This window comes from Lissotriton vulgaris, chromosome 2_1 (assembly GCF_964263255.1).
Source record: "Lissotriton vulgaris chromosome 2_1, aLisVul1.2, whole genome shotgun sequence".
Lineage (NCBI taxonomy): Eukaryota > Metazoa > Chordata > Amphibia > Caudata > Salamandridae > Lissotriton > Lissotriton vulgaris.
The window spans coordinates 386,423,456-386,436,019 of NC_141687.1; the positions used below are offsets into that span (position 1 = coordinate 386,423,456).

Below are 12,564 nucleotides of genomic sequence, written 5' to 3' on the forward strand. Positions count from 1 at the left end.
AATCAGTCTTGACACTGTGTCTCATGGGAACAGTCCAGACCGAACTGCCAGGCAAGGTCCTCCCTGGACCGGAAACAAGCATCCTGGGACCGGTTTCAGGGTATGTCACCCTTCTTCAGCCAGGCTAGCTTGAATCCAATGGCACAGTGAGCAAGGGACCCACGTATGGGCATACCCATCCCACTAAGAGCGAAAAGTGTTGCAGCAAACAAATGATGGAAGGAATGCTGACAATGCAACAATTCTCCCCCAGTCAAAATATCTGGGTTAAATTCATCGTTCTTTTGCCCACTACGCCACCCCAGTTTCTTTCTTTTAAAAAAATGTTTTTATTTCAAAGTGTTTTTATTTATTTTTATTCTTGTTAGTCTGACATACGACTAGCATACTTGTGTGAAGAAATTGGAAATCATGTTGGCCCACATGCAGACCCGTGAGGCCATAGTAGTTGCGTCCGGTTACAAACACTTGTCCGTACACATGGGGAACCAGGGTAAGTTTCGCCGACATGTCTTATTTTCATGGGGATTCATAAAAGTCTAGGAACGTGTCGAGTGATTTCCAGATCCCTCCGGAGGCTGGTCTCCAGGGTGAGTTCTGTAGGGCAATGTTGTCTGCTCCTCTGAAATGCGTGATCAGTTGAACCAGTCTTTGTATGAAGTCTTGCTTGTGTATTTCCAATTGGCTAGGACCATTTTCACTGCTGCGGTCAGTAGCAGATCTAGTAGGTCCTTATCGTGATCTGATCTCAGTTCTGCGGTCATAAATGCAGTGGTGAGGGAGGAAAATTATTTTGTTAGCGTACAGCCCAGCAGCCTATTTATAAAACCAAAGATTTTGTCCCAGAATGTTTTGAGTATTGGGCATTGAAAGATAAGATGTGCTAGATCCCCCATTCCTTGTTACAGTTCCAGCATAATACGTCCTCCCTGAGACCTAATGAGAATAAGCTTGCAGGGGTCCAAAAAGCCTTATGGAGTAGCCAAAATTTTGTTTGAGAGAGCACTGGGAAGATTGTATAGCGTGAGGCCGAGGATCATACTGTGGTCAGTTCTTGTTCATTAAATGTGGTTTTAGTTTGATTTTCCCAATAAGTAATTGTTTTGTCATTAAAAATAGAGGATTTTGGGCGGAAGATTTTGTAGAGGTGTGGGACCTGGTGCCCTAATTTATTAATGTTTGACACATATCGGGAGATTGGCGGTTGTGCGGTGGATAGTTTAGTTTTGGTCAAGGCTGCTCTGATTTTCAAAAAGTTATAGAATTCAATGTCAGTTAGGTTATGCCTTGACTTGAGTTCTAATAGAAAGCATGATAACAGAAATAAGACTGGGCAAAGAGTTGTAGATATTGCTCACTCAAGCTTCATTATTAAGCTGAAATTAGTTTCTTTTTCCTTTTCTATAAGTGAGTTTGAGAGTAAGTATGTATTCCTTTCCTTTGAAGTCAATTGATGATAAGGGTAAATCCTTCCTTACTTTAATTTGATCTTAGCAAAAGCCATAGTCATATCTAATCCATTCTTTAATAATTCAATTCAGTTTTGTTAGGTTTATCCAGATTTTGTTTATTGAACAAAGAGGAAAGACAGCCGACACGTGTTTCACCCTATGTGGCAGGTAGCGCCAGGGCTTTCTCAAGGCTAATCAATTTGTTTACTTTTTTCTATTTTCCTCAATTATTCAAATGCACGACAGTAATTTGTATCACTTTCAATTTTTTTGTGTAAATGACTCGTCAGGTATTCCAAGGTCCTCCGGATAATCCGGTGTGTGGCTAAAGCCCTGACGAGACATTCGCCGCACAAATATAACAACTTTTTCCCTTATAACGAAATACATTCCAGCCGTTTATTTACAGTGATGAGACGATTACCAGTCACCTTTAAATTGTATTACTGTTTCAACCATTAAACATATATCTTTCACTTTAATAATTGATCATCATTGCTGCATTGCAATTATTTCAATGTAAGATTGACATATCTCCAGTTTTGCTTCCTCGCTATACACTTCCTAAATAGAGAAATTCGTAACCGAGAGAGGAAAAAAATGTCAGCATCTAGAGAAACCAGAATTACCCAAACCTGCAATTCTTTTGGATGTAAAATACCGTTTGTGTGTTTAAAAATATATAAATATATTATTCCTTTAGGGTATCGAGTGTTAAGCATCTGTGAGGAACTTCAGTTTGTCTGCCAACAACCTTCATTAGACGTTATTTCCAGTTCCCCATTCCACTTCTTATTTATAGCTGTATTGGTCATTTATTCATGATTGCTCAGCATTTTATAAAAGAAAAGTTGCTGTGCCTTTTGATTAATGCAAATAATTGTTCTGAAAATTCAGCATTAGTTATTACGGCAGAATAAAACATTCAGCCTTGAAGTGGAGAAGATAGATTTCTAATACCACCGATTGTCTCAGTGCAAGATAATAGTCTTCATGTTAAAATATTTAGTTTTAAAGATACGCGGCAAACAAGTCCAAAGCCCTTAAGTTATGAACAGTTTGGATAAATGTCACATAATGAATTTTAGACAGCCATGTATAAATGTTTCTATAAAAAAGTAAATATATGTTTGATTTCAGTAACCAGAGTTACTAATTTATCATTGCCCACGAAAATTAAAATGATCAATTATATTAATATCAACACTATTATATATATTAGTGTTGTCCGTGGCGTATGTAAATGTAAAATGTAAATGTGTATTATATGTAGCTTCTAGAAAGTTCTGTACATGTGTAAAAAAAAATAGAAAACTCAGTTTCATAGCAACTTCATTCTTCTTGATGTTCTAAGCAAATAAAAAACGAATTCAATCTTATGTTACACGTGTTCCTCCATAAAAATAGTTCTCTAACATTGTCTGGGCAAATCAGTTAAATTTGGACAACTAAATATAAAAGTCTCAGCCTCTCTCACAATCGACTGAAAAAAAGCGAAAACTTTTATAAGCTTTTTTACTGTTTCCCGGCCACGCCATAGTTTAATGTGGAGTTAGGATAACAGCTCCATCAATATAAACTTTACTGTAAAGGTTTCATTATTTTCTAAAAAAATCCTGGCTGTAATTGAGCTTTTTAACTGTCAATATCTGACGAAGAGCACTGGATTGTCACACCTCTGTTACACTTTTAGCTCTTCGTGTAATTCCTAAAGGACACTCCAGGAGGTGTTTAGTGAGTGGAGATTTACGTTTGCAGGTCTAAATACACGGTTGCTGTTTTTGAGTCTGGTTCTTTTTTAATTTACATTATGTACAACATGGCTGATTTGTTTGCAAGTGGACTTGCTGCAGTGATACCAAGTTCTAGTAGTACTATTACCTGTGGTGTCCTATCACGTATTAAAAGTTGTCCCGGAAGAGATTTACATTGACTGCTGTTGAGTTTATATTTTTCATTGTGTTTCCTATGACCTCCTCGCACCCCGGGTAAAATGATGCCATAAACATACATTGAAATTATATTTATTCTTACATGGATTCAATAAAGGTCTTGGTGTATAACCCCCCACATATAAATAATTTACATATGGGATTTTTCTTTTTCTTCTAAAACCTTTTGTTCTTTTCCCATCGCTTTTGTTTTATCACTAAATGATTGTTGCTGTTGAATAGATCCTGTATTTGCAGCATACTTTACAGTCTTAAGAAAGTTTGATCTAGTATACCTAGATTGTCGACGTACATGATTACCAGCAGTAATATGACTGGAAGCTGTAGATTAAAATATCCTGCATATTTTAAATACATATCCAAGTGCCACATGTGTTAAATATGATTGTAGCGTGTTTACGACCGCTGTCAGCTTTCTAGGAAAATTGGCAGCTTCCAGCATGCTGTGTAACAGTGAAAAACCTAAATGCATCCTCAGCAATCAAGACTTCATTCAGTTGTCAGAAAGGTTTTGCTACAATTTGTTAGTACATGGTTACCAAAACTGAATGTGTGGTTAACAAAACAGTGAATGCAATAGTGGGGCACGTGGCTCTTGAGTTTGAGATTTTTTAAATTCTTTGGTGGTAATACCATTATGTAATGTTAAACTCGAACCACCAATTGCGGAAAAAAGGACAATTTTATTTTATCCAAAGGTGGTGTCTTGGCAGGCAAATGTTCCAAAGGTCTTGTAAAAAAAACATCTGTCGTTTTAGGAGTCAGAAATTATGACAAGAATGCTTTTTCTCCATTACAAAGAGATATTCCCGAAAGGCTCATTTTAACGCCGCGGGGCTATTCAGTGCCCTAATCTGAATGTCCTCAAACTACTGTGAATTGTTTTGTACTTTTTCGTTTTGTCAGTGCAGTGATGAAAGGTCCCACTTGGTATAAAAATGGTTAGTATTGTCATTTCAAATTTTCTCCAGTCAATTTGTTAAAATGCAACACTTAGTGCTAGTGCTTCGCTGGTCTCTAGGCTCTCCTGAATTTGACAGATGAAGCATTTTCAGAGACTAATTCATAAAAATGTTTACATGCACACTGCACACTTCAGAAACTCCCGTGTATGATCTGTGAAGAATTGTGTATCGGGTTTGTTTAGTAATGTTAAGTATGGCAGCTGCACAAGTCCTGATGTAAGGTACACATTGTATCTGCTAAAAGCATCTCATCGTCTAACTTCTCTGCAGTGCTGAGGACCGTATGTGGCGCTGTGCCCGAAGCATCTCGACAGTGCTGTGTGTCCATGAGCCGGTCTGCATCCCTGCAGACTGCAGTGGCCACGGTGACTGCATACATGGCGAGTGCCGCTGCTCTGGCTCCTGGAGTGGGGCTGCCTGCAGCGTCCTGGATTGTGGCCCTCTCAACTGCAGCAGGCGTGGGATCTGCACCCAAAGTAAGGACATTCTTATTTTCTGTAGTTCTGGTCTGTAAGGGAGGCTGGTTGGTCGTTAGCGGTGCAGCAGATTGGCTCCAGTGAACATATATGACTGTGTCGCTCTGGCCAAAAATGCAAGGCTAACTATCTGCTATTAAATACTGTCAGCTGGTACATTGTAGCCCCGGGGTGACATGTCACAGGCTGGCTTTTGAACTAGAAATTAATTAATCAGTGAGAGAATATGTGAACTCAAGAGGTCAATCGTACTATTGATCTGGGGGAGCGCTGGATGTCCGTGTTGTAGAACCCAATATATGAATGACAAATGGTACACCTTTCTTGATTAGTTTGTCAGATCTGCAAATATCAGCGGCATGGGCAGCAGTGAGGGCACATTAGTATCAGGACCTGGTTGCTTGGCTTCAAGTGCACTGGCAGATCGATGTATGATACAAGTCTGTGTGCAGCAGAGTCTACATCTGGTTTGGATAGATGGATTAGCGTAGACAATTCTCGCAGAAGCAGCATTGTGCGTTGATTGGCTCTGCCAGTGCCCCATCGACTTCTGAGAGTCGAAAATACAGCAATCGGGTGGCAGGGTCCAAACATCAAATAAAGTGATTAATAAATCCCTGTGTTATCTTTTCTCTTCATTTATGTCAATCTGAACCTTTTCAAACTTAGCGTTATATTGCTTTGGAGTCTCTATCTGTCCTCTTCAGTATTACAATTATGTTAATATTTAATTCCTTGTGTACATATAACTTGAATCTACAAACCTGAAATATTTACATATGTCCTTTGTGCATGATGTCTACTATCACACGTTGGGCACAGAGGGTTGCTGGGCAATTTGTTACGGTTTACATGTTTTATTCTGAATCCATGTATGTCTATGCTTGGATGGCTGGCTGATGAAGGTGGAGTCCCCAAAGCTCATCAAGGAACACCAACATTATACAATAACTCCCCTACACAACCCGCGGTTTGCCATCAACGTACAGAAGACTCAAATCACTCCCAAACTGAGGCTCATTTTTATTGCAGCAATACTAAACACAACCATTATCAAAGCCTTCCCTTTTTCTTAGAGGTTCATGTTTTTTTGGGCAATCATTTCAATGTATCTGACTAAAGCTTGAATTCTGGTGAAGCAGGACTTGCACCTGTTAGACCTCATGGTCTTGTGCTTCCTTGTGGTGCCTCATGTTCACTGGTAAATGATGGCCCCCAAGTTGTATCTAAGGAGGCAGTAGCTGCAACACCAAGAAAGTCTTTTGGCTCCAGTGCCGATTTTAGTCTGTATCCAGATGTGCACTTGCAGATGGACTCCTCCTGCTTTCTAAGCAGTCGCCCATTCTGTTCACTCCGACTCTGTTTATTGTTCCTCATTGGAGTTGAACCTTGTTTTGACTTTCTTTTTTAAAAAAAAATTTTATTCGCATTTTCAAAACAGTGCAATACATTGTTCGATAAATATATAAAGCAAATTGTGCACAATATCCCTTCAGAAGAAACAAATATGACTATGTCACAATTACAAATATATCTGACTCCAATAGTCGTGACAGGGGTTCTTGGTACATTCAACGTCACTAGTGCATCAATCGGAATCAGAGCTAGAATCATCATCATCAGAGGGAGGGTCACAAATATTTCCTCTATATTCATTCCATGACCCCCAGATTTTACTCAATTTTTTGGGACAGCCCCTATTGCAAAACACTGCCCGTTCTGAAATCATTGCTGCATCCCTATCATGTATCCAGGCCGCTAGCGTAGGCAACTCCGCCCCACCCCACCTACCTCTGCACTATGTTCCTCTTTGCCATGAACATACCCAGCGTCATCCAACCTTGTCCCGAACGGGTGAGGTCATTAGGTTCCCATATATTCAAAAGGCAACGTCTATGATCTGGCAGTAGGGAAACCTCCTCTGATTGAGACCTGGTCGCATCACTTGTGTCCAATAAGTTGCAATTTCTCGGGCAATCCCATATAGTGTGATAGAAGGTCCCTTTCTCCCCACATCCCACCAGGCAGTATGGGTGTGTTATTTGCCTCATCTAATGCAGTGTATGTCTAGTAGTATGCGCAGCTGCACCAAGCGGAGACGCGAGGGGATGCCCACTTCTTTCGGAGACGCCAGCGCCTCTTGCCACTCTGAATCATCAATGTCCCCACAGTCATGAGACCATTTCTCCCGCAAGGGCCCTGTCGGGTCAGGTAAATTATTTATCAACTTACGATACGTCAGGGATGTCGCCTTCGATGGCATGTAGTCCGTGAGTAGTCTGTCCTTGAGAGGGGTCGCTTCTGGGACTTCAGTTTCAGGCGTTAGTGTTGTCGTTAAGGCGTGGCGTATCTGCATATACCAGAAGTATTCTGATGGGGCTAAATCATATTGCTGTCTCAAGTTCACAAAGGGTATCACCTGTCCCTTCTGCCACAGATCTCCAATTGTTTAAATGCCTATAGCATCCCAACGGTCAAAGCCATTGGTGTGCCTGATCTTCCCTAGCTTCTTCGTGTCCCACAATGGAGTTAACTGTGTCGATACTCCCTGCCATCCCAACCTGGTCAGTGCAGGATGCCATATGGTGAGTGTTTGTTTCAATGGCCCAAACTTCATGAGGGACATTGATTTATCGTAGAGGGGGGTCAGCATACCAGATAGTCCCAACTGTGCCCTGTCTGCTTTTAGAGCTGGTTCAGACTGCGGGAGATGCAGCCACTGGTTAACAACCTTTAACTGTGCTGCCCAGTAATAAAGACAGATGTCTGGGAGCGCTATGCCCCCATCATACCAACTTCTTACTAACTTGGCTTGCGCTATACGTGCAGGCTTTCGACCCCACAATAGCACCGACACCTGCGCTGCAATCGTTTTAAAATAGGTGGCATGCACGGGGTACGGCGCGTTTTCTAAAATGTATAGGAAGCGGGGTAGAGCCATCATTTTAAAAAGCGCTGCCTTGCCCAGCAAAGTCAGCGGCAGCGATTCTCAGTGACGTATGTCACGCTTGAGACGTTCAAAGGGGGGTTGTAAATATTGTGCATAGAAGTCGACTGAGTTAGCCGTGATGTAAATCCCTAAATATTGAAATGTACTATCTGCAGTCTGTAAGGGGCATCCACTCGGTAAGCGCGGCGGAGGACCGTGTAGTATGTATATGGTGGATTTAGACCAGTTAATCGAATAACCAGACGCTCGTCTGTAGGCCGTGCAGACATCCAAAAGAGTGTTAATGGAACGCTCAGGGGAGGTAAAGTATAATAGGATATCATCCGCATACAGGGATATCCTATCTTCCCAATCATCGGTCCATTTGAGGCCCCTGATAGTAGGTTCCCACCTTATCCATTCCGCCAAAGGTTCCAAAACGAAGGCAAATAGCAACAGGGACAGTGGGCACCCCTGACGCGTGCCTCTGGCCAGGGGGAAATCTGGTGATATATGGCCGTTAGCAGTGACATGCACCATGGGCTTCTCATACAATAGGCGGATCCAGGCGCAGAACCGCGGGCCAAACCCCAAATGGCGCAGCACCGCAAATAAAAACGGCCAATGGACCATGTCAAACGCCATATGCGCGTCCATTGAGAGTATTACCGCCGGTTCTTGGAGATATTCCGCACGTGCCAGTGCGCCATGCACTCTCCTTATTGTTTTGACTTTCTTGAAGGCATCTCCCTTCGAGCCAATTCACATTTGTCAGGTTCAACTCCTTGCTATGAAAACAGTTTTGTTGGTGGTAAATACTTCTGCTTGCTAAGTCTGAGAACTTCAGACCATATAAGCTTGACCACCCTTCACAATTTTCTGCCTGGATTAGTTGGTTCTTTATATCTTACCCACGTTGATTTCTGCACTCCATTGGCCCAGGCTATTACTCTTTATATCTCTATCCTTCTCCACATCCTACCAAAAACAAGGAAAGTCTGGATATGCTGAACCTAATGCATGCTGCGGTGTAGTTCAACCTCACAGGACCAGCTTTGTGGGCTTTGTTGAAGCTAAAATGAGCAAGGCAGTGACTAAAGACATTATTCCATGTGAGTTAATTCTTAGTATTGCGAAAAACATGACTTGGCTCTAGGGGAGGGCATTTGTGCTCACTCCGCCATGGCTGTTTCCAAGGCTTTTTTCAGAGGTGTCCCGATTGCTGACATCTGCCAGGCAGCTACTTGGTTGTCATGATATTGGTGGCTAAGTGGTCGTCAATGCATACATTTTCAAAACACTGCTGCCTCAGGCATGCAGTAACCATACTTTGCCCAGAGAGTGTTGCATGATTTCCTCGGCTAATTTTCACTAACCAATCCCTATTGCTAGGGAGGTAAAGCTTTGGGACTCATCTTAAGGTGAGGAATCTGTGTAACCTTTGGTTACAATATTTATGGTGGATTCATAATCTTCTTGCACGTTCCTCACTTCTGCCCTCGACGAGCTAGCACTGTGATTAAAAAGGTTCCAAGATATGTAAATACGTTATATGCTGTATTTGTTGTAGTTGTAGCTCTCACTTCCTCTCCACACATCTTGGATATCGGAAACTGACGCCAGTGCGTGGGTAGGCACATAATACACTGCATTTATATCAAGTTCACAGGCAGAATCATTGAAGGGGCCATGAGACCCAACCTGGCCATTGATGGGGAAATATTTTCCAGACCAATCTGATGCCTGGAAGGAGTATTCATAAGGTGAGAAGTCTGCAGCAAGATTATATAGCTACCAGAAATATTGCTACCAAAGATAGGTAACTTTCTACTGCATACCATCACTGGGATAACAGTTGATGCTGCAGGTCAAGCAAATAAGATTAATAGGGGATTGTGTGTTGGACTCAGTAATGAAATGGCAGCCAGCTGGTGCCAGGGCACTTCTGAAGAGCTGTGGGAAGCTCCATATTTTGGTATAGTAGGGTGTGGAGGAGGTTAGGCTTAAGGTACGCTGGCAGAGCTGATTGTGGGTTTCTGTATTGTTGCAGGGGTTCTGCTCAGGAACAGAACTATGCTTTGAACCATAGAATATTGGCATGTAGGGCCTGAATCACCATCCCACCTCAGTATCTATGAGCCTGAATCCGACTAGCTATAATGCCTCACTCGCCCTCCTAACCTTACCAGAGAAACAAGTGAATTGGACCCCAGAACACAACACTCTCAACCTTTCTCAGGGATCGTGGTAACAGGACACACCCTTTCGCTTGCTCATTCGTGCTCATCCACATTAATATAAACAAGAGACACAAAGGAAGATTAGAATATGTATTCAAACTATCATGTCCTAAAATGCAGTATTTGTGCCAAAATTAGAAACCAAATGCATATTATAAATACTGTTAGCATGGTCAATAAACCATATATCATAACAAGCCCTGTCATATTATAAGACAGAATATCCTAACTCCCTCCCTTCTACTGAAGCTAAATGATTATCTTCATGTCTGGGATTAGTGGCAGACCCCGTACCTTAGCATACACAGTCCGACATTTTACATCTCAGCTGATGTAGCAATCTCATCTTTGCACCCTCGCTCGGTGTGTGTGCTTTCTCAAGCTCTTGTGCTCAGTTATATGACAAAACGTGTGTGTTCACAAACGTAACCTGCGTTCTCGTGTTATGTCTAGGTGCTAGTGTCTGACCAGAGGGAATAACAAGAGGCATTGTTGTTTGACCTTGTCTAGCGTGTTCAGACTAAATCCCAGGAAAAGAACACAATGTGAAAACGTATGCTGGTTCTGTGTGAAAGTACAATATGGCGCAAAGGCAATGTGTCTACATAGAAACTAGTGCAAAAGAAAATGCAGCCTACAATGTCCACACTTGGGCTAACATAGGGAAAACTACAACGGGCCATGTGAAACACATGACTGTATTAGGAGTGCTTCTGTGGGAAAAGATTGGGATACACTAACAACCTCACATCTATGATCTACTATTACAATGACTGTTGTGCTGCAAATCTGGATTGTGGTGAGCTGAGGGGAGGGTTTCTCTTTATTGATTTAGTTGGGGCTGCCGTTTAGTTAAGATTGACCTGCATTGAGGGAATGTTTGCACAGTTATCTATATTGATATTGTGTCCTTGCACTTCACACTTTAGGAGAGAACTTATCGGATCAATGAGTAAGAACATATTTTTTTCTCTCATTAGATGGATGTCTTTGTGATGCCGGCTGGACAGGCAGCAACTGCAATGAAGGTACTTCGACTCAGTGTTATCACCTGCGCGGTTCTTTGCTCTGTGCTGCCTGAAGTCATTCTATTGATGTCAGCTTTGGCCCAGTGATGACTATAGTTTTATGTTAAAGGAGTATTCCTAGCTAATGTCTTCGCTTCTGACTGCATCTGTTAATTTACTTCCTTTCAGTGTGAAAGTCCACTTTATCATCATGCATGCTTTTGCTGACATGAAGGTGTGTGAGAGTGAAGTGTTGCTATCAAGAATTGTGGAGCACGTATACACACGGACTGCAAACGTACATATATTACAGTAGTTTGGATGTTATAACACACAAGCTCTTAGCACTGAGGAATGGATAGCAGTGGGCATGAACCACAACACCTTATGTAGCAGTTAAAGCTGTTGAATATCAGGGCATCAGTTGTTTAGCACATTAGTGATGAAGAGCAAACTGTTGTCTGTTGAACCAGAGGAATTGATGTAGGCGTTACCATTATTTCTTCAGATGTTAATAGTGCTGGCCCAATACTGATTCCCCGGCTCCTTACATCCCTTGCAAACCTTTGTCAAGGTAGGCAAGTTATGGTCAACAGCACTGCTGTCCACTGACGTTTGATAAAAAGAGGATGAAGAGACAAAGCTGATATGTCTGGCAAATATCAAACCTTTGAAATGGATCCAGCTGCTGCTTCCCTCCATTCTCCTAACACCAATATTGTGCTGCTTCCTCTGCAGTTTGAGATGCAATGGCAAGTGGTAGCATGTTGCACTGATGAGATTCGCTAGCGTACTATAAAGCTACTTCATAGATACCCTCGCACGCAGTGGATTACTAAACCTGACATCCTTTTCTTCTGTTCCATTACAGTGTGTGCCCTTGGGTTCTACGGTGATGGTTGCACCAGAAAATGCCTTTGTCAGAATGGAGGAACCTGTGATTTTGTCCATGGCACATGTTCATGCCCACCTGGATTCCAAGGATTGTTCTGTGAACAAGGTACTTTTCTGGGTGTGTTGTTGACCTGATTTACCAGAATTCATTTTTGAAGAAAGGATGAGGGGCATCACGCAACCAAAAGGATAAACCAAACCTGTATGAAGATGTGCCTTTTGTATTTTATTTATAATATTAACAGCCTTTTGCCTGTCAGTGGTTTCTGAGCTCTTAGTCAACGACCAGATTGGTAGTGGGGTGTCCAGCCTACAGCAAAAGGGGTATTTTCTATTTATTAAAAAAGTGTGATTTCAAACCTTTGCAGTATTTTCAGAAGCCCTTCTCAGGGCTGAGCACCAAAGAAGGGCATGCTTTGCTACCAGACCTTATCACCAATCCCCTCCATAAATGTTGTCTTGTACCATTCAGAACAATAACTTATTTTGAGAGGCTGACATTAGGCATTCAGTATGATAGTAAGGCATAGTTTATCTATGTAGTCCTGGTTGTGCATGTATTTATTTACAGGGCATAGGAAATGCTTTATTATTCAGCTTTCAGTTAAAAAAGCAGTCTTGAGACCTCATGGCATTCGTGTTGGCATGCC

At 41.9% G+C, this 12,564-nt stretch overlaps 1 protein-coding gene across 1 annotated transcript in view; it reads left to right on the plus strand.

Moving 5' to 3' along the window:
- NAGPA (N-acetylglucosamine-1-phosphodiester alpha-N-acetylglucosaminidase) overlaps nucleotides 1-12,564 on the plus strand; it is a 152,526-nt gene that overhangs the window by 112,651 nt on the left and 27,311 nt on the right. Inside the window, exons 6-8 of the mRNA XM_086958554.1 lie at nucleotides 4,639-4,844; nucleotides 10,994-11,041; nucleotides 11,892-12,020. Of these exons, the coding sequence (XP_086814680.1) occupies nucleotides 4,639-4,844; nucleotides 10,994-11,041; nucleotides 11,892-12,020 (383 nt within the window). The remainder of the gene's footprint in view (nucleotides 1-4,638; nucleotides 4,845-10,993; nucleotides 11,042-11,891; nucleotides 12,021-12,564) is intronic.